The 24451-nt window shown below is 41.1% G+C and overlaps 1 protein-coding gene across 1 annotated transcript in view; it reads left to right on the plus strand.

The window, feature by feature from the left end:
* FREM1 (FRAS1 related extracellular matrix 1) overlaps nt 1-24451 on the plus strand; it is a 125527-nt gene that overhangs the window by 18876 nt on the left and 82200 nt on the right. The window contains exons 6-13 of the mRNA XM_059656635.1: nt 362-470; nt 2471-2602; nt 4669-5013; nt 5608-5750; nt 15634-15830; nt 16496-16586; nt 17899-18066; nt 21669-21877. Of these exons, the coding sequence (XP_059512618.1) occupies nt 362-470; nt 2471-2602; nt 4669-5013; nt 5608-5750; nt 15634-15830; nt 16496-16586; nt 17899-18066; nt 21669-21877 (1394 nt within the window). The remainder of the gene's footprint in view (nt 1-361; nt 471-2470; nt 2603-4668; nt 5014-5607; nt 5751-15633; nt 15831-16495; nt 16587-17898; nt 18067-21668; nt 21878-24451) is intronic.

Raw genomic sequence — 24451 nt, forward strand, 5'->3', positions numbered from 1 at the left:
ACACACCCAAGTGTGAGACCAGAAATGTCTCCAGACTTCCCAAATGTCCCCCGGGGGCACAACATCACCCCTAGTTGAGAACTGCTCTAGACCCTATACCTTTGAGAGAGGCTCCATTGGTTTGATGTTGAGCAAAGTCAGGGACACTTTTGCAGCATGTTTGCTTATTTCAGGTTAAGAATACTCTTATTGAGAAGAAAATTTAAAAATTATAAACTAAGCAGCAAGATCTAGAGCCTGAGAAGGTGAGATCGGGCTGTCATGAAGGAGATCAGGCAGCAGCAGCCTCTGTCTGTGGTGTGAAGGTATTTTATGCTCGAACATCTCCATGTGTGGCTCAGATGCAACTGTTTGCTTCCAGGTGGAGTTGGAGGTATATGACTTCTTCTTTGAAAGGAGCACGCCGATTACCATCCACATCTCCGTCAGAACGTCAGATACAAACGCCCCACGCGTGTCCTGGAACACAGGTGCAGCTCAGTGTAGGATGTCAAGCAACCCAGGCCTGAAGGGAAGAAAGAAAGTACATGTGCCAGGAAAGAAAGGCAGTTTTATTCCCATTTCACACATGAGGCAACCGAAGCTCAGTCCAGTTCGGGCATCAGATAGTTGGTTTCATTTTGTTTTTCCTACTGGAAGGGTGAGAAGCTTGAATCCAGGGTTCCTGAGTCCTGGAGACGGGTTCTTTCCTCGGCAGGAGATAAGCCAGGACAACGTTCACCTGACAGAGGCACGGAGTGACTGTGTGATATTGAGCTCCAGTTGGGCTGAGAGAGAAAAGGTCTCCAACTCAAATTGTCCAGAGGGATGGAAGGGAGGCATACATTTGTCTTATTGTTAAGTTGTGTTGCTTGGAAACCACAATACATAAAGAAGAGCTTAAACGGCTTAATTTGTTTTAAACGAAGGCTTTACTCTGCCTCTCATTTCTAATTGAATTTACAGTGCAATGTATAGATTTAGGTCAAATGTAAATGTAGAATGTAAATGAAGATTTTATTCTTTCCCATTAATCCCATCAATAGTATTCAAAACATACTTATAAGCAGTGATGCTAAGTTTTGTTAAGGGGATCATATCTGTGTCTGACTTAAATCCTCTGGTGGCAGCTAAAATAAATCTGTGTGTGTGTGTGTGTGTTTGTGTGTGTGTGTTTGCATGTGGGTAGTATACGCATGCACCCATGAGTTTCAGTAGAGATGGATAACATTGGTTGAGCAACCTTCATTTATAATTTTGACTCTGTGTTTCATCTACCTCTGTTAGAGGGATAATGAAAAGAAAAGAAGGAATTGGTGTCCTGTAGTTTAGTTATAATCACATATTAAGTAGATTATTACATGAGCATAGAGACTTAGTAGTCTGTATATTTATGTGTGATCAGGCTTGTTAAGAGAGCTCCAAATCTGGTTTGGCTACTCCAGACATATGACTCCGTTTTTAAAATAAAATAAAATTTACTTATGAACTTATGTGTTCATTGTTAAAAACTTGGAAATTACAATAAATAGTAAAAAAAAAAAAAGAATGAATAGTAATGAATGGTCAAGAAAAAATGAATGATATAGTAATAAGTGAATAAAATAATTTATTACTTCAAAATCATTTATTACTTCCCCGTGCAGACATCGCCACTGTTAATGTTTTGCTATTTATACTTCTAGTCTTCTTGCTTGCTCTTTTGCTGTGTTCCTTGTGATGCCTTGTGCTGAGACACACTGTACACTCTTGGCTTCAAAATTGTTATTACCAGTCACAGAGATTCCTTATATGTACCCTCCCTCCCTCCCTCCCTCCCTTACTCCCTCCCTTCCTCTCTTCCTCCCTTCCTCCCTCCTTCCCTCCCTCTTTCCTTCCCTCCCTCCCTCCCTCCCTCCCTCTGTCACTCCCTCCTTCCCTTTCTTCCTTCCCTTAAATATGCTGTATGTCTTAGCTCAGGTTCCCTAGCAACAGCTACTGAGGCAGGTTGCATGCACTAATCCTACACTGAAAACAGGAGAAAGGGGAAAAGGGAAAATCATGAGGAGGATAAAACACATTTACAGTATTTATTGAAAAAGTCTGTATAAATGGACTTGTGCAGCTCAAACCCCTGTTGCTCAAGGCTCAGGTTTATTTGTAAAAGTACTTCTGCCGCCTGTGCCCACACAATATCTGGATGTGGCCTTCGGAAAAGTCCGTGTGGGCATTTTGCGTTAGAGGCCACTGTGAGCACAGCGTCTGTTCTTTCCTTGGTGTTCACTGTCTGGCACTGTCATGTCTCTAAAGGGTGTGTCCCGAGGAGCCAATGGCCAGATTGGAGGTGATAGTACTGAAAGTGCAAATAGTACTAGCAATAAAAGCCAACTTCCAGTTTCTGAAAAAGCTTTGAGAATACAATTTCAGCTCGTTTTGTGAGTTAAAATGCATTCATTTTGTCTTAACGTTCGCGTGTTGGCATGTCATAGAACATGTTTGTTCTGTCTTGCAGGTCTGAGTCTCCTGGAAGGGCAGTCTCGGGCCATCACCTGGGAACAGTTTCAGGTTGTCGACAACGACGACATTCGTGCTGTACAGCTGGTCACCGTGGACGGCCTGCAGCACGGGCGGCTCACAGTGAGAGGTGAAGGATCCACCTTGGTAACCGAGCAAGGAGCTGGAGAAGAAACTTCTCCAAAAGCAAATCGTGTTTAATAGGATACACACAGCAGCTCTTGGGCCCCATTTCTAACTGAATTGTCATATCCCCCAAATCTAGAGCTCTTGAAACATTTGTGTTAGGTTGCCTTAGGCGCAGCTCATTATTTAAAGTTCAGATGCCTCACTGGGCTCCTTCTAAATATACTCCTTAACTGATTATCTCATCCCAGTAGGAAGACAAAATATTTTCCTCTCATTTCTCTGTCTCATAGAAATGTATTGAAAAACATGCTTTTAAAAATACTTTTAATCATTATGTTATTATGATATTAGGAGCAGTTACCATAGTTTAAAAGAAATGGATTTATAATTATAAGGATGGTAGTTAAGGTTAATGAGCCTAATAAAAATAATAGCCATACTTTATGATGATAGAGTCCATTCCTGGTAATGAGCTCAGAGGATTTAATTCAATTATCCTCTTAGTTTGCCTAATTATAAAGCAGAAAGAGAGCTCTTATTTATCATCATTTATGATAAGGGAATTCTGAAATCAAAAATAAAATGATAAATTTTCCTGTCTAATCCCAGGACTGTGCCAGGTCAGCTTATGCCTGAGCCTGCCAGTTAGGGTGGATGTTCAGCTGCATGTAGGGAAACTCAATTATAGTGGCTTAAAAATTCATATTTCCCTCATGTGACAAGTTGTCCAGATGTGGCATTCCATATCCATGATGCCAGATGCTCTTTTCTGCTAGGTCGGTGCTCACAAGATGGCACCTACACTTCTAGCTTTGGGTCTGCATTTGAGGAAGGAAGGAAGGAGGGAGGGAAGGAAGGAAGGAAGAAGGGAAGGAAGGAAGGAAGGAAGGAAGAAGTTATGCCATCTTAGTTTGCTTTCTAGCTCGCTTTCTTTAACTACTTGTCCCAGGACAATGACTTTCACTTATATCTCCTACCAACTCACATGCTATCCCAACATGCAGTGGAGTCTGGGGACATGATTTTTTAAAAATAGTCCCATGCCATTCCAAATAGAACTGGGGTCCTGGTACTGAGCAAGAAGCAGTAGGTGGCTATTGGGTAAGTAGTTTGTAGCATCCATTATGCTAGTGTTTAATCATGATTCCAGTGAGGTTTTTAACACAAACACATGGTGTGGGGAGAGTAATGAGGCTCCTGCCATCAAGAATGATAAATGTTTATACAAAGTGAAGCAATGTTTATTAATACTGTGAAATGAAGTATAGAGAGAGCAGTAGCTCATAAGACAATGATGTTCTGGGCTCAGAGGATATAGGAAGTAGTACTAATATTTATTAAGTATTTACTTTGTGCCAGATATGGTGCAAAATATTCTACATGCTTTATCTCATACCACTTTATGAAGTGAGGTACTATTACTATTCCTACTTTACATATGGGGAACTGAGACTTAGAGAAGTCAACTTGTCTAAGGTCATGTATCTAGTAAGAGGCAGAACTGGGATTTGAACCTTGGCCATTTGATACCAGAGCTTTAGCTCTTGGTCAATAAGCCAATGATTCTCAAGTTTTAGCATGCATTCGACTCTTGGAGGGTTTAATAAAGCACATAATGCTGGGCCCACCTCCAAAATTTCCATTTCAGTATGTCTAGGGTAGGGCCTGAAAACGTGCATTTCTAACAGATGGTGCTGATGCTGAGGTTTGAGACCACACCAGTAAGAAGTTCTGCCGTGTAGGTTGATAACAATGAGTGAAACAAAAATTAACATTTATTATCGGCGTACTTTTAAGTTCTCCCATCCATACTAGGGACTATGAGGTAGGCATTATTTCTGCTTTATAGATGAGTCTCAAATAAATTAAATACTTTGCCCAATCTACACAGCTAGTAATTGTTACAACCAGTGTTCAAAACCTGATTTGTGGAGGTGGTTTCTCCCAAAGAGGGAAGTATCAGCTGCTCCGCTTTCCTCAGTGCCCTTTTGCCTAGTGCAGCTTTCCCTGTAAGGGCTGCCTTTGCGCCCCTCCCTCAGTCAGCGCCATCTCTGCTCTCTCCTTCAGGGGGGAAAGGCTTTCTCTTCACCGTGGCTGACCTGCAGGCTGGCGTTGTTCGCTATCATCACGATGACAGCGACTCCACCAAAGACTTTGTGGTCTTCAGGATATTCGATGGTCATCACAGCATCCGCTATAAGTTTCCCATCAACATTCTGCCCAAAGATGACAGTCCGCCGTTCCTCATCAATAACGTTATTATTGAACTGGAGGAGGGCCAGACCATACTGATCCAGGGTTCCATGCTGAGAGCTTCAGACATGGACTCCAGTGATGACTACATCTTCTTTAATGTCACGGGACCTCCTCAGGCTGGAGAGATCATGAAGAAGCCAGGGCCGGGACTGATAGGTAAGTTCTGGGCAGTTAAGATATTTGTGCGAAGGTGGGCATCCGTTTATGAGGTGAGATACTATTATTATTCCCATTTTATAGATGGGAAGCTTGAGACTTAGAGTCTTGAAGTTGATTCATTCAAGGGTGGGCATCCAGAAAGTTCCAGAGCTGGGCCTGAAAGTAATCATTTCACTTGGAAAAATTAAGTCAGCCACGCACAGTGATAGAACAAATAAGTTTGAAGAGAGATGTTTGGCTTATTGTAGATTTTTTGATAAAGTAATTTCATGAATAACATTTCCTTAAATTTTGTTAGAATAATTTCAGAACTAGTTCTTAACATAGTCAGGAGCATCAAAATAGGGATCAAGTAGTGTTTCTTAAGACAATGTTTCTTAAAAAGACTTTTCTAATGCTAATTCATCCACATATTTTAAGACAGATGTAACAACTTTAATTTTCCTGCTTTGTTATGTATAAGCTTTTATGAAGATTCCTTAGGTACATACAACATGATATGCTGAGAAGACTTGAGGTAAGTCCAATATCTTTATACCCAAACACTTGCAGTTGGTTACAAAAATATTTGGTGTTTTGTGGACCCAATAGGCTATCCTGTTCCTGGCTTCCTTCAGAGGGACCTGTTTAATGGCATCATTTACTATCGTCACTTTGGTGGAGAAATCTTTGAAGATTCTTTTGAATTTGTCCTTTGGGACAGCCATGAACCTCCAAATCTCTCAATGCCACAGGTAAGAGGCCATTCTGAACATTTCTCAAAGACTTGTCCGCAGATATCAGTTCTGGGGAGATATTATTAGAGACTACATGAAAATAGGTTTCAAGATTCAAAGACTGAGAAGCAATGGAGTAAGCAAAAGTAAGTCAATTTCTTTGTAACACCACTTCTCTACTATTTACTTTTCGAATGAGTTCTGCAAATTTTTGTGTGTGATATTTCCAGCACCTTTATAAAGGACACCTCACAAAATTTGCTGTGCTCATATCACTCAAGAAAACACTGACATTTTATATATAGTAGTGGAGTTCGGTTATAAATATAAGCTGTGGAATTCGGCTGCCTATGTTTCTCTCCTGCATTTGACATAATTATCTGATTGATCTGTGGTTCAGTTTCCCCATCTGTAAAACAGGGACTAATACAACTTCCTTATAGAATGATTGTGAGAGTAAGTAATATATATATAAAGTACTGTGAACTTTCTGGCACATGGTAAGCACTCAATAGATAAATTAGCTATTATCTATTGGAGAACTAAGAGTTTTACTACCACTCAAGGATATCATTTAAATTCACAGAATGCAGAAATAATTGTAAGGAGGGATTCTCATATAAAAATTACAGAGATGGAGTTAGTATAGTATCTGGACAACTATAAGAAGATAAGCTCCCTGCAAGGAGAGGGTGGTTAGTGGCTGGAGTGAAAAAAGGAGAGCTGCACATAAGTGATCACCTACTACATATAGTTTATTTTTCTAGGCATTTTATCCCTATTATCTTGGAAGGGAGCATATACAGGGCTCTAAGCAAATCTTGAATCAGTTCTGGAATGGCTATTTACAGCTTGTGTCCCTGTTTGTTATATAATGTCTTCTCATGTCATAGTCACTCACATTAGCCAATGCATAGATGATTGAGCTATTCATCTGTTTGCTCTGATAAAGGTAACCAAAATGGATGATCAGGAAGAATGATGTCAGAGAGCTCAGAAATTGAAGGAAGTAGGTGATCCCTATTAAGAACAATTGGAGAATGAGAAAATTCTCAATTTAACTGCTTATTAAGTAACAAATCAACTCCTTTACAAATAACAGTCCCTTCTTTTCTTGTGTTATTATATTCTACTTCTAGATTACATTTTGCTTGAGAACTTAGTTAATTTGCTATTCCTAAATGACAACTATCAATAGGATTTCTTTCTAAATCATCTGTTACATCTATTCAAACTGAGCTTTGTTTTCAACTAGAATATCATGTCACTATTAACAGACTATATGCCTTTTTGAAAATAGAAAGTTAGGGACTGCTTTTTTCTTTTCTTATATATTTTATAAATTATATTTTTATTTCTATCATATTTAAGTTCAAGTGTAAATGTTAGATCCCTTTATAATGAGGACCAGAGTAATAAAAACTTTATTCAGTTAAAATTATTTCTAAATCTTGGAAAATATGTCAGACTAAATACTGTAGGTCCAGTTATGAGATTATTTCTTTGGATGGATGGATGGGTTTCTAAAGAAGGAGTCATAATCACATTTTTCTCTGCTTTCATCTTATTAATCTACTAGAAGCCTGGTGCACAAATTTGTGCATGGGTGGGGTCCCTCGGCCTGGCCGGTGATTGGGGCTGATTGGGGCCATCTTGCCCAGTCCCGATGGGGGCCAATGGGGGCTGGCCGGGGAGGAACCACAAGAGGTTGGCCGGCTGGTTGGGGAGGGACCGTGGAAGGGCTCCAGGGCATGTCCAGCCCGTCTCACCTAGTCCCAATCAGCTGGACCCCAGCAGCAAGCTAACCTACTGGTCAGAGCGTCTGCCCCCTGGTGGTCAGTGCATGTCATAGCGACTGGTCGAGTGGTCCACCGAATGGTTGACCGATCAGTCAGACACTTAGCATATTAGGATTTTATATATATAGATGTTGAGGGAGAGCAGAAGAGAGAGAGAACCTGTAAATTACTCTATATTCATGTACCATATTTTGTTTGGCTCCTAAATATTCTCCAGCTCAGCCTTGTGTAATCACCTCTCTACTTGTCATCTCTACATGTCTATCTCACCAGGATTTTAAAAACACCATGTCCACAGACATTTAGTATATTTCCCCCCAAACTTGCACAAAACCACTGTAACTAGAATCCCCTGAAGTCATCCCTAACCCCTTCTCTCTCTCTCTCTCTAATATCTGAATAACTAATTAGTCAGCAAATCTAACTAAGTCTATCAGATAAATTTCTCTCATCTGTGTATACTTCCCCACCCATTGCCATTGCTTTAATTCCAACCTTCATCTTTTTGGGACTAGATTAACTTCAGAATCCCTCACAGGGTCTCTTGAAGAATAGATCAGCAATATCCTTATAACTGAGGATAGTTAAAATGCACTGATATAGTAACTTTGTAATCAATGTAACTCATCTAGTATCCATTCCCCAATTCTCCCTCTTGATTTGTGGCAGTGCCAGCTCACTTCCTCTCCATACATGGACCTTCTCTCAGCGATAACAGCGCCTATTCCAGGAAGCCTTCTCTGGTGCCCTCATCCCAAAGTTCCCCCACACTGTGTCAGCTGGTCCTTTTATGTAGCTGATCCAATATCAAAACACTATAATGTGAGGCCATTATTTGTTTTATTGGATCAACTATGAGCTCATTGATGACAGGAATCCTAAATTATTCATCTGTGTCTTCAGGCCTTGGTGTGTGACTCAGATAGAACCTCAAAAACTGTTCTGGTTCTTTCAACTTTTATTGAAACTAGGAAAAAATAAAAAAAAACCTGAAATATTTTGTAAGAACTGGGGAGGTAGTGAGATGAAGAGGTAGTAAGTGGAAAGCTTAATTCTCCAGAGTTTCCAGGAATTAGTGTGTGCACAACAACAGAACAAGTATATTATGTGTGTGTGCTGGTGAGAATTTTTGTGTTGTAAAACCCTGATACCTTCATTGAAAAGCCTAAATTTTTTTTCCCCAAATATATTTTTATTGATTAAGATATTACATATTTGTCCTTGTCCCCACGTTACCCTCTACCCCCCCCCCCCCGCTCATGCCCTCACCCCCCCCCCCCCCCCCCCCCCCGTTGTCCGTGTCCATTGGTTAGGCCTATATGCCTGCATGTAAGTCCTTTGGTTGATCTTTCCCTCTTTCCCCCACCCTCCCCTACCTTCCCTCCAAAGCCCAACAGTCCAATCAATGCCTCTCCGTCTCTGGATCAGTCCTTGTTCATCAGTTTATGTTGTTCATTATATTCCACAAATGAGTGAGATCCTGTGGTATTTATCCGCTCTCCAGTTCCATCCATGCTGTGGCAAATGGTAAGAGTTCCTTTTTCTTCTTCCTCTTCTTAAAGAATACCTTTCAGCATTTCATATAATGCTGGTTTGGTGGTGATGAACTCCTTTAGCTTTTTCTTATCCGTGAAGCTCTTTATCTGACCTTCTATTCTGAATGATAGCTTTGCTGGATAAAGTAATCTTGGTTGCAGGTTCTTGCTATTCATCACTTTGAATATTTCTTGCCACTCTCTTCTGGCCTGCATGGTTTCTGTTGAGAAATCAGCTGACAGTCGTATGGGTATTCCCTTGTAGGTAACTGACTGTCTTTCTCTTGCTGCTTCTAAGATTCTCTCTTTGTCTTTTGCTCTTGGCATTTTAATTATGATGTGTCTTGGTGTGGTCCTCTTTGGATTCCTTTTGTTTGGGGTTCTCTGCGCTTCCTGGACCTGTAAGTCTATTTCTTTCACCAGGTGGGGGAAGTTTTCTGTCATTATTTCTTCAAATAGGTTTTCAATATCTTGCCCTCTCTCTTCTTCTGGTACCCCTATAATTCTGATGTTGGTACACTTGAAGTTGTCCCAGAGGCTCCTTACACTATCTTCATATTTTTGGAATCTCTTTTCTTTTTTCTTTTTCAGTTGGGTATTTTTTGTTTCTTTGTATTTCAAATCTTTGACTTGATTCTTGGGATCCTCTTGTCTGCTGTTGGATCTCTGTAAATTATTCTTTATTTCAGTCAGTGTATACTTAATTTCTAGTTGGTCCTTTTTCATGTCCTCCATGGTCTCACTATACTTATTGAGGGACTCATTAAATTTATCGGCGGTTTCCATAAAATTCTTGAAAAACCTTATAAACGTGGCCTTGAACTCTATATCCAGTCGTTTGCTTTCCTCCGTTTCTGCCATTTGTGACCTGTTTCTTTATCTCCGCATTTTGGCTGCTTCCCTGTGTTGATAGAGTGGCTTTGTGTGCTAGGTGTCCTGTAGGGCCCAGTGGCTCAGCCTCCCCAGTTACCTGAGGTGGACACTCTTGGTGCACCCCCTTATGGGCTTTGTGCACAGTGTTGTTATAGCTATGCCTTGGTTGTTGTAGACTCACTGGGAGGAATTGACCTCCAGGCCAATTGGCAGTGAGAATCAGCTGTGTCTACGGTGGGAGAACTTCTGTGCTGGAGACACCCTTCTGGGGCAAGACTTGCTTCAGTGGGGCTTTGGTGCTCACTGAGACTGCACCCTGAGTGTGTCCCTTATGGATCTGAGGAGTTGTGATCTGGATGGTCCCCCTCTGACCACTGGGTACAGTGGCTCTTGGATCTAAGGAGGTGCTAATTTAGCCTCTGCCTGAGGTTACACAGCAGGAACTACGAAGAGAACTGGAGATTCCCCTTCCTTTTTTTGGAGTTTGGAAGTGCCCTGATGATGCTCAGCTGTGTAGCAATGCAAGCCGCTGTGGGGCCTTGGGCCTTCTCTTGGAAGCTCTGAGTCTATCTGGCCAGGCTGCGGTTAGGTAATTACAGGTTGCAAATGGCCGGGGCATTCATATGCAAAAGCCTCTGCTGCAGCCTGGGTGGGGCGGGGTCTCAAGGAATCAAAGGGCGGAGGAAGCAGCTATGGCGAAGCCTCAGCCCCGCCCTAAGGAGTCGCAAGTCCCAGTGTCCCGGCAATGGCTGCAAGCACCTCTGAGGGAAAGCTGCCCTCAAGCTCGCCCGCTGCCAGAGAGACCAGTTTCTCCCCGTATGAGTGCTGGGTCCCCAGAGACTTCCCGGAACCGGATTTCAGAGCCGTCGGGAGCTTGTGTCTCCCTCCGGATTCAAAAAGACAGCCGCGTCCTCAGGTGCCAGACCCTTTCCGCGCGTACGCGAGCCCCCGTACCTCTGCACTCCACCTGGGCAGCTCCTCTGGCTCTCAGTGTGCTTTTCTTACCTTCTAGTTGTAGAATTTTCACTCGGCCAGCTCTCCTGTAGTTCTGGATGAGTCCGGCTTGTGTTTTTGATGCATTTATCAATTGTTGTGGGAAGCAGCAATTTCCCGGTGTTTATCTATGCTGCCATCTTAGTTTCTCTCCGAAAAGCCTAAATTTTAAGGGACTTTAATGATGATCTAGTCTATTTGATGATTGCCTCTCCAATTTGGACAAGTATTTAGTCATGCCCTACATATAAAATTGTATTTAAAGTATTTTTTAAGATTGTAACTTTCAGCTGTTCAACTAAAGGTCCAGATAAGATGGTTACTTAATGGGAGCTTTTGTGATCTGTAGATCCCATGGTCACTGAAGGTTAAGTTAAACTCAGATGATTGTTTAGGCCACATGTTAAAACACGTCCTTTGATAGAGGCAGAAACTGAGCATCTCCTCAGGTGGGAAACAATTTAATAAAAGCAGGAAGGAAGTTGCACAAGCAGGGATGCTCCTTACCTCCTTTCATGCTTCCTAACTGGATACTCCTGCTGAGACATCTACCTGTGCATCAACAAGGTGCTCACATATCAGCAAGAAGCCCCTCCCTCTTTCTATATTGGTTGTCATGACTGTCATCAAATAAAGCCTCATGCTCCCAATTTGCTTTTTAAAAATATTCCCTTTATCCTTCTCCGTAGAGAGCTTTACAGGGTTTAAGCCTCAGGAGATCTTAAACCAGGAGAGAGGAACGTTGGAAGTAAGATGGAAAATGCAAAATAAGGATAGAAGAGAGAAGCAGAAAGATGACTAAGAAATGAAAGCAGATGCCCCAAAGGCCTGTGGGTGAAGTGGAAGGGAGCAATGAACTGAGGCCAGACCAGAGAACAGGCACCCAGGGTGTGAGCATTTAGAACAGCGCTTCTCAACCTGTGGGTCGCGACTCCTTTGGCGGGTCGAACGACCCTTTCACAGGGATCGCCTAAGACCATCGGAAAACACATATATAATTACATATTGTTTCTGTGATTAATCACTATGCTTTAATTATGTTCAATTTGTAACAATGAAATTGGGGGTCACTACAACATGAGGAACTGTATTAAAGGGTTGCGGTGTTAGGAAGGTTGAGAACCACTGATTTAGAAGAAGTCAAACCTGATAGTGGGATGGGCAAAATGCATTGGGAGTAGTTCCTGAGGGCAAGAAGTAGCACAGGACAAACTCTAAGGAAGCTGTAAGATAAAGAATCAGGCAGGAATCAAAGGTCAGGGCAAAGAAAGGATCAAGAATCCATGTCAACAAGGAAGAGATATCAGCCCACAAAATACCGTATTATGAACACTGAGGGTCAAAGTTAGGCTTTGTCACTCTGTGTACTGATTTGTTACTTTGTATTCGGATTCCCTATAAGCCTGTTTTGGGGTGCTTGTGACCATAAGTAGACTGGAGGCATGCAGGGGACCCCAGCAAGTGAGAGCCCTGCGATTGGGCTGGGCGTTACTTTCCCACCATTGGGGAATGGCTATTTAGCAACGTCTTTGTTACAACCAAATTTCAGTAAAATGTAAATGGTTCATTTCTCCATGGAGTTTGTTAAAATAGGATTTTTCTCATCCACAGACACACACACAGTAATTGTTTAAACATGCCGCAATATGTAAAGACACATCAACCTAGGCGATCATAAAGCATGTTGAAAAATGTGCCCACCAAGAATTACTATAGGAGTATAAAAAAGCATGCCTTGTACATTCTTTTTACACAAAGAACACATTGGAGACTAAATTAGCATGGAAAATGGTCTCTTTAAGGCACAATAACTATTGTTTCCTTATTAAATCCAGTTTTTCAATTAAGTGCAGCCTCACGGATCCACACTGTGGCTGGGAAACCCCACAGAGAATTTCTGAACTTTGTAGATTAGCAGAAAACTATAATTGGGGAAAAAAAAATGTGACACAGACTCCAGGAGACTGGAGAAATGACTGTCATCGTGTTTATTTATTTTGATAACTGCCTTTAGTTTTTAATTATTGAAATGCTTCATAATGGAGGAGCACATATGGCTTTTGCAAGAGCAATGAAGAAAGGAGATGCGGAATTAACTTATTGAACACCTACTACCAAGTACTCACAGTGTTACTAGCTATCTCATTTGATCCTGACAACACTTCACTACAATAGCCGTTATTATCATTCCCAATGTGCAGAGAGAAAAACTGACCCCAACGGGGCTCACTGATTTGCCTCAGGGGGCACAGCTTGCACAGCTAATGTTCCGGTATGTTCTATATTGTAGTTTTGTTTTTTTGGCTTTGTATGTCAATTTAAAAAGGAAGTCACTTTATTTTCAAATTGGGTGTTGTGAATACTATTATTGTAGACAAAATTGGCATTGCTGCCAGCTGGTGTTGCTCAGTGGTTGAGCATCCACCCATGAACCAAGAGGTCACCAGTTTGATCCCCAGTAGGGGGCATGCAGAAGACAGTCATTTGATGTTTCTATCTCTCTATCCTTCTCCTTTCCTCTCTTTCTAAAAAAAATAAAAAAGATATTTTAAAAAATTGGCATTGCAGATCTGTGCTTCAATGACAATATTAAATTTATTAAAATAAAGTTATTAAATTAAAATATTAAATTCATTAAAAGAAATAAAAACCAGAATAAGAATACCCATGACACCAAGCAAATGTACCATTGCAAGAGAGAATAAGTAATTGCTTTCTCACAACCAGTCGTGAATTATTGTCAGAAAATGTGATGATAAAAGCTGTTCGGCTGCCCAGCTAGCATGGCTCAGTGGTTGAGGGTCGACATATGCCCGGGTTGCGGGCTCAGTCCCTGGTGTGGGTCATGCAAGGGGCAGCCAATCAGTGATTCTCTCTCATCATTGATCTTTCTATCTTTCTCTCTCTCCCTTTCTCTCTGAAATCAATAAAAATATATTTAAAAAAATAAAAAAAGCTGTTCAGCAAACCCTCCATGCCCTCCAGTAGGATCCAGACCTGTGAGTGTGCTTTAAGAATTCTTAAAATCACAAACAGGACATATTGACTCATTCAGTTAGCAAACACTGATGAAGGGCTTTCTACCTACAAAATACTGTTCCAGATGGAGAGTACAGAGATGAGCAGAATATTTATTGAGCACCTATTATGTGTGAGACATTTTTATATACATAGTGGTCTTTGATCCTCATAACAACTCTGTGAGGCTGTTGTCATTATACTTAACTTACATATAAGAAAATCGACATTTTAAAAAGTTTAGTGACTTGTTCAAGATCAATAGCTACTAAGTGGCATACTTAGGCCTTTAATGGTCTGTTCACTGCCAAATTCCATGTGGTTTGTACTCTATGATCCCCCTCTTCCAGAACTTTCAATCCAGGAGAGACTGACGTGTGAACTACTAACTAATAATATAAGACATAAAATAATAATGTTTCTCAAGGGACAAACAAATTTAGGAACAATTAATTCCAACTGAGAAATTGGGGAAAGTTTCAAGAAGAGCCATTAAGGGTAAGAAAAACCCAGGCTGCTGGAGAAAGCAGGAGAAAAGAATTCCAGGTTGAAGAAACAGCATGACCCAAAGCTTAAAGTCTAGGACCCACACCTTTGTGTGCAGCTGGAGTGCTGGCTTAATGCTGAAAGGAGTAGCAGATAAAGTGGAAAAATAGGGTGTGCAAACTGGGGGAGGGGAGGTTATATATCCTTTTCACAATAAATGTTAAAAATAATTTAAAAAACACCATAATATTGGCAAAAAGTCACTACAAAATCAAAACCAAACTGTAGCCGAAACCGGTTTGGCTCAGTGGATAGAGCGTCGGCCTGCGGACTAAAGGGTCCTGGGTTCGATTCCGGTCAAGGGCATGTGCCTGGGTTGCGGGCACATCCCCAGTAGGAGATGTGCAGGAGGTGGCTGATCGATGTTTCTCTCTCATCTATGTTTCTAACTCTCTATCTCTCTCCCTTCCTCTCTGTAAAAAATCAATAAAATATATTTAAAAAAAAAAAACAAAACAAAACAAAACTGTAGAGGCCCATAGATGCCATGCTAAGGAGTTTGAATAAGTCTGTCCCTCCTGGGTGGTTGTTAAGACTTTGAGGAAGGGAATAACCTAATTAGATTTGTATTTTTTAAAAGGTAACACTAGAGGTATGTGAGTCTAGATTAGCTACTGAAGTTAGGGCCAGCAGAAAGCTGTTGCAATAATGTAAAGAAGAAATTATGAGAGCTAGAGCTAGACCAGTAACAGTAGGAATGACAGCTGGGGTGGGAGTGGAGTGTGGTCACTATGGTATTTAAGAATTTTATAAGTAGAGACTCTGGGAGGTGTTTTACACATATGTGGAGAGAGAATGAGGAGCCAAATTTTATGTCACAGTTTCTAGAATCTGAGTAGAGGGAGGTTAAAAAATGCACAGGTGGTTGTTGGAAGGGAGATGCAGAAATACCCGTTCTATATAGCACTCACGAACAATTACCTATAATTGCGATAATTACATCCTTAAAATGTAATATAAAATGGGTGGAGAATGTTCCATTTTTGGTTCACATTCTTACTACCTCCTAAATCATTTCAGTGAAAGTATATTATAATTGTAAGTTTTCAAAAATCACCGTGACTAGGTGATTGTGGGGTGTTGCCTTTGGTGTCTTTTTGGTACCTCAAAGTAATGGTACAGATCATTTCTTTTCAGGTGGTGACAATTCATATCACTCCAGTGGATGACCAGCTTCCAAAAGAGGCTCCTGGGGTTTCTCGGCATCTGGTTGTCAAGGAAACGGAGGTGGCCTACCTAACTAAGAAACATCTGCATTTCATAGATACGGAATCATATGACAGGGAGCTGCTCTATACAATAACAACTCCTCCGTTTTTCTCGTTCAGCCACAGGTATCTATGAAAGGTCATTAGTGGAGGGTTGTGTTCTAGGACTGGAGAGTCCCAAGGGTCAATATATGGTGCTGTGGTTCAATTGCTTTCTTGTCCAACATGAACATACATTCAATTCAGCATTTACTCTAATCTCAGACTTATACCTCCTTCCAAAGCTGTATGAACGGGTAAGTGACCTGTATCTTGTAGTGTCTTTAGCTTAGGTGGCCTAAAAGCAGTCTCTACTCCCCTTTTCTAAAGAGAATGCTACGTTTTTCTTTTTAGTAAAATGTAATGAGTCTCTATAGCATTACTTTTAGGTATTGCAGGCCACAAAATGGTCATATTCTATGATCCCAATCCAAGGAAGTGACATGAATATACTGTAGCTGGTGTCATGTACCTGATAGCAAGGGAACATTTTTTAGGATGAGAACAATGATTCTCTTTCTTGATGTCAAAGCAGAAAATAGCATACATATTTTTTTGCAGCAGTGATGAAAATAGCATTGAGGAGATTAAGCGTATGACTAGAATCCCTAACATAAAGAGAATATAAAGATGACATATTTTATTTCTTCCCACGATGAGCTCTTTTAGTTTCAAAAAACTTGGTTGTAGGCTATTTGATTTAATTCTCATTACTTGAAAAATGAGCTGATGTGTTTAATATTTCTCTTTAGACACTTGGACGCTGGGAAATTATTCATGGTGGATAGCATACCAAAGCTGACCAAGAATCCTGCAGCCCAGGGCTTGAAGTCCTTCACTCAGGTGGGATGCTGTGCTACAATGTTGAAAAACGGGATGGAAGGAAGTATCCTCGGATAAGTCATGTGCTCCTAGTATTGCCCTTCAGAACGATGGCCCTTGACGTCCGTTACCAGTGCTCGATGTCTTTATTCTTTCTGCCTGTGCATTTACATTAAGCATGCAACATCTATTTGACAATGCTTGATCAAGCTGGATATGATTTCACAATCTTGTAACTCAGTGCAGACTTTTGCATTGTTTTGCCAGCCGGGACCAGGCACATATGTCTTTATTCCATTAAATTCAGTTCATTTAATAACCTGCCAGATTAGTGTACTGGTGCTGCCGTATCAAAGTAACACAAACAGGATGGCTTAAAACAACTGTGAGTTATTGTTTCACAGTCTGAGGCTGGAAGCCTGAAATCAGGGTGATGGCGGGGCCATCCTCTCTCTGAAGCCCCATAAGGGAATCCTTCATTTCCTCTTCCTCGCTTCTGGTGGTTTGCGGGCTGTCTTTGACATTACTTGGCTTGTAGATATATTGCTGCAACCTCTGCCTGTCATCCCATGGCTGTCTTCTTCTTATTTGTCTCTCTTCTCTTCTTGTAAGTTTATCAGTTATGTTAGATCAAAGGCACACCATGCTCCACTAGGACCTCACCTTAACTAATTACATCTGCAACAACCTATTCCCTAATAAAGCCACCTTCTGAGGTTCCGGGATTAGGCCTTCAACATACCTTTTGAGGGACACAATTCAACCAGGACATCTGTTGATCCAGTTTTTTTTATCAGTCTTCTCCCTACTCCTGTGGACTCTTCCCTGAAGACCTCCAAGGGTGATAAGTGTGCAGACAGGAGCTATAGCTGTAGCTTGGGTCCAATTATGCCTAATCTCCCTGTAGTTAGATGCTATAAGTGAGTATGGCAACCCTATCTCGTAAGTACTATTATTTTATCGTTTCACTTATTTTACTGATAAGGAAAAAGAGACCTTGCAAGTTTCAGCTGCTTGAGCAATATCATGCAGCTACTTGAACTGGTAGAGCTCTACTTCTGGCGAAGCTGTTAAAATTCAAGTGTCCTGTCTTTTACAGAGTTGGTTGGCTTCAAGCGCTTGATATATTTACTTACTTTCTTTGTCCTTTTCCCTCCTGAGTTTTAGAAAATGTGGCTTATAAAGTGGACTTTTTTGGAATGCTCAAATTGATGGTGGTGGCATTTACAATAGTCCAAGTCCTTATCAGGATGGTTCTCTGAGACCTAAGTCTCTAAAAGTCTCTAATCCTTTCAAATTGGCATCCATGTGTCCATCTCGGTTTACTTTGTAGGATGCTGTGAACTACATGAAAGTGGCCTACATGCCACCCCTGAGTGACATAGGCCCCCGTCTGAGACACGTCCAGTTCACATTTTCCATCAGTAACCAGCACGGCGGGGCTTTGCATGGGATCTGCTTTAACATCACTCTTCTTCCAGTGGACAACCAAGTTCCTGAGGTATGTGCACTGTGTGCTGTGAAGGATGAAGAAGAGGGAGGGCCTAAGGAAAGCCTTTAAGAGTTATTTTTAGTAAAGTAAAAAGTACCTGCAGGCATTTTTTAAAGAACTTTTTTATGTTCCAGTCACAATGTAGGAAAAAGCATGGGGAAGGGGGGCTCTTCACCTCCCGCGGGACTTCTTGTCTAAAAAGTGCGATTTTTCCAGTTGCTGAATTTGGCATTATTTTCAAAGCTTTATCAAAATCTCTTTCATTTGCTTTTCTTCCTGCCGAGTTCCACATGTTGATCAGGGGAAGGGGATTAAATTATGGGTCTCTTAGCAACCGGAAGGGCTTATTTGCTCTCACCATAGGCCAGCTATGCTACTCTGTAATCTACAGAAGCTTTTAATTTTCCAAAATGAATTAAGATGGTCCCTTCCATTCTATTCAGTCCTATTCCCCAGTTTTTATGCAGCCCTAAAGCACTGGGGTCTGTCATGAAAACTGACTACAAAGGCAATGCCATTTCGTGTGTCTTATCTGAGAGGCTGGGGTTCATACTGAGTTTGTTCCATACCCCGCCTCCTCCCCATCAGAGTGCTAGGCTTAATTAGTGTGGCTATTCCTGGGCTCATTTTCCCCCTAAAGCCAAAAGACAAAGTAGGATTGCCCACCCATTAGGAATTCGAGGGGACTAGAACCTACACATGCCTCATTCCCAAAGGTCACCTTCACAGGTAGCTACCTGGAATATAGCCAGGAAAACACTGATGTTCCCTTTTTGCTCCCTCCTCACCATCTCTACACCAGCCCACAGTTGTGGTGCAGATGGTTCACCTTGAGGGAGTAAGGGGCTTACCTAACCCACAGAACTTGGGTGAAAAACAGTATATTTGAATAATGAGTTGCCAACACTTAATCACCAGGAGGTTTCTTATGGAGTCTCGATTTCTGGATTCCATTGAAAATTTGGAAGCTCTGGCAACACTGAGCCCACATATCTCATAGCAACAGTGGGGAAAGGCGCATTCTCCAGTCCCCAAAGTCGCCATTCAGTTCAGCACAGCCATTTAAATTGCCAGCATGAACTTGTAATTTTTCATAAAAGATGCACCAAGGAACCCAGACAGGATAATCTAAACTCTATTCTTTGACTCTTTCTCTGTCAGAAACCAGATCACATTTCTGTGGAGGAAATAGTTTAGAAAAAAACAGTTAATTTGATTAGATTTTATTCACACCATCCTCTTCTTTATGAGACAGAGGCCTGAAGTAGTCTGGCACCTAAAGAAGGTAAAACTGTTCTTGAACAATTATGGGGAAATACTCTTTTATCCAAAGCAGTGCAAGTCATTTCCTGGAGAAAGATGGTCTGTGGGGAAAGCCAAGAAGAATGCAGTGAGCAGGTACCTACTTCATCTGAAGGCTGATTGAATAGTTCTGAGGACTTGGAGCTAACATGGCATAGTGACTCCTTTTTTCTACAGTCTACGGCAGTGGTCGGCGAACTGCGGCTCATGAGCCACATGCGGCTCTTTGGCCCCTTGAGTGTGGCTCTTCCACAAAATACCGACTTCTGCACATGGGCCACGAAGTTTCAATCGCACTGTACATGTGCGCCTGCACCTGGTATTTTGTGGAAGAGCCACACTCAAGGGGCCAAAGAGCTGCATGTGGCTCACGAGCTGCAGTTTGCCGACCACTGGTCTATGGGACAAATGAAATAGTATCTTAGAGACTTGAGAATAGTAGAAATAAAATTAAAGAATTAGTTTCAGTGAAACCGGTCACAGGAGTGGTTTCCTGATTTCAAACACTCACATCACACTAGGCTGAATGGTAACTGCTAGGGATCTTGACACCATGCTAACCTGAAGACCCAGCGCCTAAGCAATGATAATGCGTGGGGGGCAAATTAGCCTTGTGCTTTTATTTTTTGAAAGTTGTTATATATATATATATGTCTCATACTAAATCATCTACTCTAACAAGGTATATTCTTTGGGATATTAACCAATGCAACACAGGAAAAAATGTTTCAAAGATAATATTCCTTTCTCAACAAGAGCGCCCTTTATTCTTTCTCCTACACACAGTGAAAACGTTAGGCTTGGCAAAGTGAGAGTAAGGCCTCTGAGGAGGGATGGGAGTGAGGGTGGCTGTAGGGAGAGAAAGCTCTTGCTTTTATGTTTTCCTTTTCTGGTGGCAACAGTTTATTAAAGAATAGAAGGCAGCTGTCTCAGGGTGGTCAGTCTTATGGTTTCTATGGCCCGGAGGGCTGTCCTTGGGCCATCCATGGATACCCCTGGCAGCTGTGCCTGGTGGGCAGGAGGGTGGAGCAGGGCTCTGAGTGGAGCTGCGCCTTCTCCTCGCTGACTTCCCTGTCCTCACCTGTTCCTGGTCTTATCCCTTTAACACTCTTCCCCTGGGATCGGTCTTCTTTCTGTCGGTGGCAGCCGTTCTCTGCGGAGAGTGGCTGCTCCCATGGAGAAGGCTGTGTCCTCAGAGGGCGGGGCATCCACCAGGTCATCTGTGAGGGCTCTCAGAGCCCAACCGGATCCGCTTGCTTTGCTTCTGGCTAGTAATACAAACTTGAGAAAATGCCAGGTTAAACAGAACTAACCTTTTCTTACTGTAGGATCTCAGAGCATTGACTGTATTCTGTGCCTTATAAATCTCCAAGGTGAAGACGTTGTAGGTAACATTTTTCTAAACTTTCTTGACTATGGAACATTCCCTTGCTATACCTTCTAACTTGCTTTTTACTTACAAATGAATTATTAGTCAGTTGAGCAGTGAGTTTTTCGATTATAAAAATATCTTGATGGCTTCAACATTTAAGTCAAATGTTTGGATAACTCTATCTATTTCCTATGGAATCTTAAAATTCCGACCCATTTCCATCTTTTTAAAAAATATATTTTATTGATTTTTTACAGAGAGGAAGGGAGAGGGATAGAGAGCTGAAACATCGATGAGATGAGAGAGAAACATCAATCAGCTGCCTCCTGCACACGCCCTTGACCGGAATTGAACCTGGGACCCTTCAGTCTGCAGGCTGATGCTCTATCCACTGAGCCAAACCGGTCAGGGCCAACCCATTTCCATCTTTAAGATACTCTTTATAACTGGTGTTTAAAAACTCCAATTCCCCAAGTCTTTAAGATTTTTTTAGGTTGAAAGAAAGAGATGAGTGATTTCTCTAGGGGAATTTGTTAAAGCTTTTGATTGTTTTGTAGATTAAGGTATATATGTCGAACAATGGTAGGTGTGGACATGATGATAAATATTATTATTATTTTCTCACATTAGCTCCACTGATAGTAACCAGTGTGTTGCTTTTACTCTATAGGGTCTGGGATAAAGGAAATGTAGATAATTTCAGTTCCACAGACTTGCCTTGATTCTTCAGATCCATCCATGCTTAGAATCAGAAACATTTAGTAAATCACATTTTTCAGCTGAGATGTTCAACTATGAGCTTGACCTCTTTATCGCATTTTTAAAATATTATTTAACAGGTGAATATAGTACTGAAACTTTTCATTAAGTTAACGAGCTCTTTCTTCAGGGATGCTGCATGGAACAAAGCTTTCAATGTTGCTTTCCTTATTTCCAGGTACTCACCAACCCCCTAAGAGTCGCTGAGGGCGGTCACTGCATCATCAGCACGGAGCACGTCCTGGTTTCCGATGTGGACACAACACTAGACAGTATCTACCTCTTCCTGCAGAGACTGCCTCAGCACGGGGGGGTGGAGCTGAATGGATTTCCTCTGAGCACAGGGTGCACATTTTCTTGGGGAGACCTCCATGCCTTAAAAGTTAGGTTAGTACATTTCCTAGCTTTTTTCTTTTACAGGCTTTGGCCCCCATCTGGATCAATGGTGAGGTAGAGGAAAAGAAAGAAGTTTGTCCAATTCATTCAGAAGTGCTTTCATGCCACTTAATACTTTCAAGGGTCAGTTGAAAATTAGAAATGACAAAATTTTAATTTTTCTTCAGGCATTTTCTTTCTCTCTGGCTTGCTGTACCAATGGGGTTGATTTTATGGATATTTAAACAGCAAAAATTCATTACCACGAATATTAAATTTGCTGAAACTGCACATATTGCAAGAGATAACAGTCAAACTAGATGAATATAGAATGAAATCATCTGTAAGGTGAATCTACGTAATTGAACTTGTCTTTAAGAAAAGCCAATTTCATAACCCTGGAAACTCTGGGATAGAATTCTGTTGATCAATGTCTTCAGTGTAAATTTTATTATATTCTACTGGGAAGGGGATTTGTAGGCAAACAAATAGGGTAGGCTGGGTAGGTATGGCATGGAGTAGGACTTGGCTCTCTGACAGTCTCAGAGCAATTCCTGCCTAGTGGTCCTACAGTAGTTCCCCTTACCTTGAACTTAGTCTTTCATGGCCTGTAAGAAACTTTTTACAAAATCTAGTAAAAAAAACTTTCTCTGTAAAACAATACAAGATATTCAAAAGCAACATACTAGTGAATGTCTCACAAGTACAAGTTATAGATAGGAATTTTGGCCTTTTTGATAGAGTATGGTAGAAGGTGTTAAGCATCAACTGCTTAGTTCCACACTTGAATATTGACTAGGAACTAAGATTTTTACACAAGAAGATCAATTTAATCTGACAATTTTATTTATTTACTTTGTTCAGTCTCCAATATCTTTATCTCTTTTCAGTACTCTTTTTTAAAATATATTTTTATTGATTTCAGAGAGGAAGGGAGAGGGAGAGATAGAAACATCAGTGATGAGAGAGAATCATGGATCGGCTGCCTCCTGCACGCCCCCTACTAGGGATCGAGCCCACAATCCCTAGCATGTGCCCTTGACTGGAATCAAACCCAGGACCCTTCAGTCCACAGGCCGATGCTCTAGCCACCGAGCCAAACCAGCTAGGGCTCTTTTCAGTACTCTTATTCTCATTAAAATTTTGTTTTCTTTTGAGATCTCAGCTCTTAGCTTCATATTAGAAAGCCGTTTAAGTAATTCTTATTAGTGTGTGAATGATGGATAGAAAAGTAAAAGTACCAATATTTGCCAGCATATGTAGTCCAAGTGTTCTAGAACAGTGATGGTGAACCTATGACATGCGTGTCAGAGGTGACACACGAACTCATTTTTTTGGTTGATTTTTCTTTGTTAAATGGCATTTAAATATATAAAATAAATATCAAAAATATAAATCTTTGTTTTACTATGGTTGCAAATATCAAAAAATTTCTATATGTGACACAGCACCAGAGTTAAGTTAGGGTTTTTCAAAATGCTGACACGCAGAGCTCAAAAGGTTCGCCATCACTGTTCTAGAAACTTGCAATTATGTTTTTTAATTTAATCTTTACATCAGTCAAACCTGACAAAGTAGATGATTCTATTCTCATATTATAGTTGAGCCTAAGGTACAAAGAGATTGAGGTCACTTAGCTAGTACATGGAAGAGTCTAGTTTTTCCCCCCTTTATTGTTGAAAGTATGTAGGAGCCTTGTTTTTTTTTAAAAATATATTTTATTGATTTCTTACAGAGAGGAAGGGAGAGGGATAGAGAGTTAGAAACATCGATGAGAGTGAAACATCGATCAGCCGCCTCCTGTACACACCCCTACTGGGGATGTGCCCGCAACCAAGGTACATGCCCTTGACCGGAATTGAACCTGGGACCTTTCAGTCTGCAGGCCAATGCTCTATCCACTGAGCCAGACCAGTTAGGGCATGGAGCCTTGTTTTAAAAGAAGTTCTCTTTGACTTCATAGGCATGCCTTTGGATATGTACTCCTAGACCTACTGGGCCCTTTTCGAAGTTTAGCATGGTAGGATAGCTTTAGCACATTATCTCATATCAGCCTATTTTTGATGAAAACATCAGGGAGCATGACAAAATAAAGTAAAGGAGGCCACTTGTGGGAGGGATGCTGGGGCTGGGAGGGGGACCTTCTCCACCACTGGAATAGAATCCCAAACATGAGTTCCTAGCCAGAGTATGGGGGAGACTAGTCCTGAGTAAAATACCTTTTACCTCTAGAATTTGTCATCTGTGAGATACACACACACCTCCAATATACTATACTATTTTTAATTCAACTTCCTTTTCTACTTTGTTTTTTTTTAAACCAACTTTATTGAGATATAATTTACATGCCATACATACACAATTCACTCATTTAAAGTATACAATTCAGTGGCTTTTTGTATAATCATAGATTTGGGCAGCTCTCATCATTATCAATTTTGAAATGGTTTCATTACCCCAAAAAGAAATGCTGTACCCTTTATCTGCCACCATCACCCTCATCCTTTTTCTCCTCCCAGCCCTAGACAACCACTAATCTATTGATTTACCCATTTGGGCATTTCATATAAATGGTGTCATGCAATG

Source organism: Myotis daubentonii, chromosome 11 (assembly GCF_963259705.1).
Source record: "Myotis daubentonii chromosome 11, mMyoDau2.1, whole genome shotgun sequence".
NCBI classification, from domain to species: Eukaryota; Metazoa; Chordata; class Mammalia; order Chiroptera; family Vespertilionidae; genus Myotis; species Myotis daubentonii.